Source organism: Octopus bimaculoides, chromosome 1 (genome assembly GCF_001194135.2).
Source record: "Octopus bimaculoides isolate UCB-OBI-ISO-001 chromosome 1, ASM119413v2, whole genome shotgun sequence".
NCBI classification, from domain to species: Eukaryota; Metazoa; Mollusca; class Cephalopoda; order Octopoda; family Octopodidae; genus Octopus; species Octopus bimaculoides.
Window position 1 is genome coordinate 3,070,504 of NC_068981.1, and position 8,414 is coordinate 3,078,917.

General features: G+C 38.9%; 1 protein-coding gene across 2 annotated transcripts in view; it reads right to left on the bottom strand.

Annotated features, from left to right (window-relative positions):
- Positions 1 to 8,414, bottom strand: part of LOC106880100 (ubiquitin-protein ligase E3B) — a 54,085-nt gene that overhangs the window by 14,397 nt on the left and 31,274 nt on the right. For both annotated transcript variants that reach the window (XM_052975268.1, XM_014929916.2), the window contains 5 exons: positions 7,759 to 7,914; positions 6,226 to 6,400; positions 4,824 to 4,942; positions 4,537 to 4,651; positions 2,169 to 2,268 (listed from right to left, as the gene is read on the bottom strand). In XM_052975268.1, the coding sequence (XP_052831228.1) occupies positions 2,169 to 2,268; positions 4,537 to 4,651; positions 4,824 to 4,942; positions 6,226 to 6,400; positions 7,759 to 7,914 (665 nt within the window). The remainder of the gene's footprint in view (positions 1 to 2,168; positions 2,269 to 4,536; positions 4,652 to 4,823; positions 4,943 to 6,225; positions 6,401 to 7,758; positions 7,915 to 8,414) is intronic.

Consider the following 8,414-nt stretch of genomic DNA (forward strand, 5'->3'; position numbering starts at 1 on the left):
AGTGGATTTGGTAGACAGAAACAGAAAGAAGCCTGTTGTTTATATATAGGTGGGGGTCTTTGTATGACCCCACACCACCAATGGACATATAGGTGTTGCTGTGTTTATGTCCCTGTAACTTAGCAGTTCAACCTAAGAGACAGATAGAATAAGAACTAGGCTTAAAAATAAGAACTGAGTTCTATTCGTTTGACTGATGTTCTTCAAGGAGGTGCCCCAGCATGACTTCAGTCTAATGACTGAAACAAGCAAAAAAAAAAAAGATAAAAGATAAGCCAGTTCTTACCCACAAGCAAATATGGCTTGGTGTCATGCAGCATGCTTTCAATAATTGTTTTAGGTGTCTATGTGGTTGTGAGCTGACACAGATGCCCTCTCAACCGTCCTACCTTTGATCAATCAGTGCACCAGGATATGACAGCTGGAGGGAGAGAGAGAGAGAGATGTACCAACACTCAGCTGGTGCTCATTTTCAGTTTAGTAGACTGAAGTATCGTGAAATGAAGTAACTTGCTCAAGAATACAACATACTGTCTGGTCCAGAAACTGAACCCATGACATTATGATCATGAGCCAAACACCTAACCACTAGAAGAACTTATCAGTAATATTTCACACATTAATTATAAAAGTGTTACAAGAATGGCAAATGCTGTAAGATGGAAGTAATCTTCGACTGTGCAAAGCCTGGTTTTTATTAGAAAATTACAAAGTGTCACATCTGTCTGACAGATCTGGTACCTTTTTTAGAGGCCTTTACCTACTCCTCAGGACCAGCTAATCTATATTCAACAGTATGTTGATATGGAAACCTTCTCCTCTTTCATCTTTGAAGGTTTCAGTCAAAAGGGAGCTTAGTCCTGCAAGCAGCATGGTGACTTTGGTTGTGCTGATGCCACAAAAAACCACCTAGCTGTAAAGTAGTTAGTATTAGGAAAGAAAAACAATCTAGAAACCACACAAAGTAGATAGTGGAGCACGATGCAGTCCTTGTATCTATCAGGTCCTGCCAAACCATCCAACCCCTACCAGAATGGAACATATGAGGAGGTGATGAAAACTTCCTGGCTTTAAGGCTTTCATGAAAGACTTGGCTGGAGGCCCAACCTCCCAGGTTCTTTCACAGGGCTTAGAAAAACTGAGGGATCACTGCAATAAGTGAGTGAATCTGAGAGGGGAATATGTTCAATAAAATCATAATTAACTGATCCTCCTATATATTTTTTTACCCAAAGCCAGGAACTTTTCAGCACCCCCCCCGTCAGTGTTAAATGATGATGAATAGGTTAGAAAAAATATTGAGAAAAATCATGAATATTGTACAATTTTACAACCTTGATCTTCAAGATCTCGTGCATTGTGGTTCAGTAAGAAATCTATATAATAGCAGTAAAACTAAGAGATACGAATACAATCATATTTAATATGTCATTGTATGCTCAAACATGGAAAGATATATACTGCAGGAATTGTCTCAAGAGAAAAAAATTCTCTAGGGTAAGAATGATGTCATCAGACCATGGAACATGTGCATTTCAGCGTGGTTGCGCATTGTCAACTTCAGATACTGAGTCGTTGCCCATAACCACTAAAATCTTGTTATATTAGAACAGCAAATAATACCCTTGCTGTTATGTGCAAAGCTTTGTCAAGCTGGAATTAATTAATAGTTTTGTCTGCAAGGAGGACTTTTTTCTGTATTGTCTGTAAGGAGGACTTTTTTCTCTCAAGACAATTCTTGTAGCATATGTCAATCCATGTTTTAATTTACATTACAGTATCACCCAAATTATTCGATGTTGTCATACATCACTAGTTACAATGTACTTTGCATTGATTTTTAGCCTTCAAACGATGCCACCCTGCTGGCAAAGTGAGCAGGACAACACCCCACCCCTAATCAGAAAGTTATTCCATCACAGGTTCACCTTTTTTACAGCTGAGTGGACTGGAGCAACATAAAACGAAATGTTTTGCTCAAGAATACAAAGTGCTACCCAGTTTAAGAATCGAACCCATGATCTAGCAACTATAAGCACAATAACTTAACCACTGGGCCACTTGCTTTATTTTTGATTTTTCACATTCAGAAGGATTCGTAACCATGAAGTCAATATAACAATGACCTCACTAAATGGTACAACAAGGACAAACAATAAAATAGTTACCTCACTAAATGGTATAATGTGTGGAATCTTTTGCATAATAAATTGAGCATTTTTTCTGCCAGCTTCCAGTTCAGAAATTATAGTCGATGGTTTCACATCTCTACAAAAATGAAAAAAAAAACATCATCAGCATCATAATTATCACAACTGTCTTCATGTCGTCATCAACACATCCAACCCATATTCTTAAAAAACTGAATGTCCCTCTTTCTAATATTGTTCTTATTTCCTCTGTTAAACATAACTCTTTCTAACCAATCTCACCCACCTTGTTCTTACATCTGCTATTTTTCCATGTCGATAAAGGCTGGGCACCACTTCTCAAGGTGGTATACTACAGCTGGACGCTCTCCCTGAAGCTAACCCTCATTTGTTTTTCAAGTAATGAATCTTTCTTATTTTACACATCTTCAAAGGTGCAAAGACAGCAAAAGATTTGTTGACAAGGAAAATGACAACATTATCGTTTGCAGCTGAGCAACTTCTTTAAACAAAAGTGCAAATGTAAACACACACACACACACGTGCGCGCGATGGACTTCTTTCAGCTTCTGTCTATAAAATCCATTCACAAAGAATTTTTCCAACTAGGGCTAATTAGTAGAAGACATTTGCCCAGTGTCATGCAATGGGACTAAGCTCAAAACCACCTGGTCTGGAAGCAAGCCTCTAAACCACCTGTCTGTGCCTCTGCCTGTCCAAACTAAGAACTCATCATCCTCATTTAACGTCCACCTTCCTTGCTGGCATGGGTTGGATGGTTTGACAGGAGCTGGCAAGGCTGGGAGCCATACCAGGCAGCATTGTTGGTTTTGGCACGGTTTCTACAGCTAGATAACCTCTCTAACACTAACCACTTCATAGACTGTATTGAGTGCTTTTTACACAGCACCAACACCAGTGCTTCTTACATGGCAGCAGCATTGGTGTTTTTAACCTGGCACCGTCATTGACAGGATCACCAAGCATGTTGCAAGACAAAAAGAAAAAACATGAACCCCCAATAATAAACTTCACTCCAAATGTAACCGTCATGGGAATTTGCAGAGGTGACAAATTGGCAGACTGGTTACAGTGCTGGTTAGAATGTCTCACAGTATTTGTTCAGACTCTTTATGCTCTGAGTTCAAATACCCCTGCACTCAACTTTGCCTTTCATTCTTTCAGAGCTGATAAAAAAAAAAGGTAAAAATCCAGAGCAGTGGATTGAGGAAATATAAGAATATCCAAACAGATTCCTTGTGGCATCTTCTCTGACTCTGTACATTGTATGTTCAAACCACTCCCCACCCCTCCCTCCTATCACCAAAATTCTGTGACACTTCTTTCAGGAGTTGTGACCAACTGACAGTATTAGCAAACAGTTAAACCAAAGGAAATACAGTTTCCTTAGTTTTTTTTCTCCTGTGATGGCAGTCAGCTAGAAGGTTGACTGCCATCACAAGAATGAACAGTTTTAATATTGTCTTGGTTAGTTATGCTAAATAGTGGTTAGGGCATGTGCATTTTTGAAAGTTACTGTTGTCCTCTCATTGAACGATAAACAAACAACTCATGCATCTGTAGACTGTATTATGTGGATTGTGGAAAGGCGGCAAGCTAGCAGAATTGTTAGAGCTTTGGAAAAATGCTTTGTGGTATTTCTTCTGACTCGGTACATTCTGAGCTCAAATTCTGCCAAAGTCAAGTTTGCCTTTCATCCTTTCAAGGTCAATCAAATAAGTACTATTTGAGCAACAATTCCAACCTTGTGCCTATAGAGGAAAGGATTATTATTATTATTATTATTATTATTATTATTATTATTAGGTTGGTGAGCTGGCAGAAACATTACTGTGCAGGACAAAATGCTTTGCGATATTTCTCCCTACTCATTATGTCCTGAGTTCAAATTCCACATAGGTGGACTTAGCCTTTCACCTTTTGGGTTCAAAAAAATAAGTACCAGTTAAGCACTGGGTTTGAGGTATTTGACTAGCCCCATTGTCTTCATCATCATTTAACATATGTTTTCCATGCTGGCATGGGTTGGACAGTTTGATAGGAGTTGGCAAGCTGGAGGGCTGCACCAAGCTACATTTATCTCTTTGGCATTATTTGTACAGCTGGATGCCCTTCCTAATGTCAACCCTTTTACAGTGTGTACTGGGTGCTTTTTACATGGCACCAGCACCACTGCCACTCCTTTTTATGTGGCAGGAACCAGCATGGGGGTTTTTCATGTGACATCAGCACCAGAAGAAACCTTGTGCCTACAGTAGAAAGGACTTTGTGAATTATAGTAATTTAGTGTCTGATTTGTCGGTCAATAAGTGAAACCAATGAAACCAAGAAATGTGAGATAAGAACAGTGAAATATTAAACTTACCGAATTAGCCAATGGTCCTTGGGAGTGAATGACCGACGACTATCTCTTTCATAAAGAATCATTAGCAGACTACGAGCAGCACTAAAGACATTACAAGAGCCAGTCACTTGAAAGTCTGTGATTAGGAAAAAGTGGAAAAAAAAAAAACAGTAGTAGTAGTAGTAGTAGTGGTGGTGGTAGTAGTATGAGCAAATTGCAGCCATCACAAAGCACCAATTAATTATGAATTGAAGGAAAACAGAAGAAAAGATTATTAAGTGTTAATAATGCAAACGTTGGTACTGTACCTATTAACGAATTCCAAATGACTTTGAAGACAAAATGATTGAGGAAGTCACTCATTTTGATATAGTCATCAAGAGAAAACATGCGCTGCTGTTCATACATCTCAATGTCATCAAGGGTGCTGGAGAATAGGGAAAAGAAAGAAATGAGAAGAAATGATGATAAAAACAACAACAATAATAATAATAATAATAATAATAATAAAAATAATAATCCTTTCTACTGGAGGCACAAGGCCTCAGATTTGTGGGGAGGAGACTAATAAATTACATCAACCCCAATGTTTCACTGGTACTTAATTTATCGACTCCAAAAGGATGAAAGGCAAAGTCGACCTCAGCGGAATCTGAACTCAGAATGTAACAGCAGATGAAATACCACTAAGCATTTTGCCCGGCACGCTAACGATTCTGCCAGCTCACCACCTTCAATAATAATAATAATAATAATAAAAATAATAATGGTTTCAAAGCAGTTTTGAGGGGAGGGGGACAAGTCAATTACATCAAATTTATTTGATGTAACTGACCCCAAAAGGATGAAAGGCCAAGTCAACCTCAGCAAGATTTGAACTCAAAACATAACGAGTCAGAAGAAATTCTGTTAATGATTCTGCCAAGTTACTGCTTTCATCATCATCATCATTATCATCATCACCATCTTCTAACGTCTTTTTTCTATGCTGGCAACGGCTGGACAGTTTCACAGGAGTTCCATTTGTCTGTTTTGGCAGGGTTTCTAAGGTGGGACACCCTTCCCAATGCCAACCACTTTACAGAGTTTGGGCCAGCAATTTTGAAGGGAAGGGGCAAGCAGATTACATTGACTGGCACTTATTTTATCAACCCTGAAAGGATAAATAGCAAAGTTGGTCTTGGTGGGATTTGAACTTGGAATGCAAAGATGAACAAAATGCAGCTAAGCATTTTGTCCAACAATTCTGCCAATGCACCTCCTTAATGATAATAATAATGATAATTTCAAATTCTGGCACAAGGCTAGCAGTTCTGGGGGGAGGGGGTAAGTAGATTAAAATTGACCACAGTGTCCATCTAATACTTATTTGATTGACCCCCAAAAGGATGTCAGGTAAAGTCAATCCCAGTGGGATTTGAACTCGGAACATAAACACGGATAGAATGCCATTTAAGCATCTTGCCTAGCATGCTAACAATTCTGCCAGCTCACCACCATAATAAAAATAATAATAATAATAATAATAATAATCCTTTTTACTTTTCTACAAAAGGCACAAGGCCTGAAATTTGCGGGGGGGGGGAGCAAGGAAATAGTTGATTATAGTACTCAATTGGTACTTATTTTATCGACCCCAAAAGGATGAAAGGTAAAGCTGACCTCAGCAGAATTTGAACAAAATAAACCTTGTGTACGTGAGATACTTACGTGATCAAGTGTCCAGCTGACTCAGAAAACAAGGAAAGAAGGCTAAACACAGGATGTAAGGTGGTGTTGGGACTCTGAGGGAACAATTCTAGAAACACTTTAAGGCCACAGTTTGGGCCTAAGTCACAAAGAAATTTCCACAATATTGGAAGGAGAACTTTGTTGTAACTAAGACCTGAAAGATGAAAGACAAAAATAAATAAATAATAAATGGTAAACAACATTTGATGATAAACAATGGTTTATGAACGTCAACAATGAAGCAAATAAATATTAAACAGGAGGTGGCTCCCTCTGTTGGACAAGGCTGACCATGCATCTGTATATCTATGTGCAAGTTTGAGCAAAATTTTTTGAGGAAGACTAGCAGGTGTCCGAGCATGTCAGTTGACTCCTCTCCATTCCAGCAATAACTATCGAAAGGAAAAGTGGTTGTTTCAGAGCCACTACTACTTGGCACTAGTGTCCCAGTACCATTACAAGCACTGCTATCATAAAACAAAGAGTCCTACAGATGCTGCAGAGCATCTTGACCAACCCTCAAACAATTCTGCCAATCCACTACTCAAGATAAGTACGGTTTTATCTACTCTGAAAGTATGGGACGTAAAGATGACCTCAGTGAAATTTGAACCCAGAACTCAAACAGTTAGAATAACTACATCAAAACATTCCATCCAATGCTCTAATGACTCAGCCAATTCACCACCTTAAATATTATTAACTTAGATATATTATTTCTTTCTTTATTTGCCCCAAAATCTACACAAGGGGATTGAACCTGGGATATTATGTTTGTGAAGCAAACATCTTTGTTTATCTTATATCACAACCAGTGAACAATAGTTACGGGTTTGTAATGGGCCAATCAGGTCAGTTGTTCATAAGTCCACTTTGAAGAATTTCATTTCAGAGTTTTTCTCACAAAACTGGCTAACTAAGACTATATTCTTGCCTCCATTAGTAAAAAGGTTATGTGCCTCCAGCCAGCTGGTCTGGGGAGTCGCTTATATTGCTAAGAGCATAATTGGTAACTTTCTGACTGGCCATGGTAAATTTCTGACCAGCAACGAGAACTTTCTGACTGACCATGACCACATTAAATGTGTGTATGTGTGTGTGTGTGTGTGTGTGAGAGAGAGAGAGAGAAAGAGAGAGAGAAAGAGAGAGAAAGAGAGAGAGAAAGAGAGAGAAAGAGAGAGAGAGTTAAGTGTGGCCAAATGGTTAAGATGTTCACTTCAAAACCACATCAATAAATAAAGTACTTTAGATAATTTCTCTTTTCCAACTCCTTTAATAAATGTCAATCAATACTGAAAAAAGGTTTTTTTACACAATACTGAAAGAAATTGGAAAGTCATGAAGGAACTGGTTATATGAGAAAGAAATGAAAAGAAAAAAGTTAAATATGAAGGAAAAAAATAAAAGAACAAAGAATGAAGAAACTAGAGTAAGAATTGAAGATTTAGAAAGAAAACAAAAAAATACAATAAAGGTAAAGAAAAAATGTGTCAGGTGAAACATTTGACTTACCTCCAAGTATGTCTAATCTGAGTTGGCTTAAAGTATTGATGGCTTGTTGATATAGATCACAAGGTAGACAGGTGGCTCTGGCAACGTGACTACCAAGTTTGATTTTGGCACAAGTGTTCTTTGAAGAGGCTTTTTCTAGAGCTTTTTTCAGAAGGCCTTCAAAATGAAAAAGATGGTAGGGATGAAGAGTAAATTCAGGTAATTTTTATAAACAAGAATCATCATCATCATCATCATCATCGTTTAACGTCCACTTTCCATGCTAGCATGGGTTGGACGATTTGACTGAGGACTGGTGAAACCGGATGGCAACACCAGGCTCCAATCTAATTTGGCAGAGTTTCTACAGCTGGATGCCCTTCCTAACGCCAACCACTCAGAGAGTGTAGTGGGTGTTTTTACGTGTCACCCGCACGAAAACGGCCACGCTCGAAATGGTGTCTTTTATGTGCCACCCGCACAAGAGCCAGTCCAGGGGCACCGGCAACGATCTCGCTCGAAAAACCTCATGTGTCACTCGCACAAGAGCCAGTCCATGGGCACTGGCAACGATCTCGCACGAAAGATATCATGTGTCGCCTGCACATGAGCCAGTCCAGGGGCACTGGCAACGATCCCGCTCGAAAGATTTCATGTGTCACCCGCACATGAGCCAC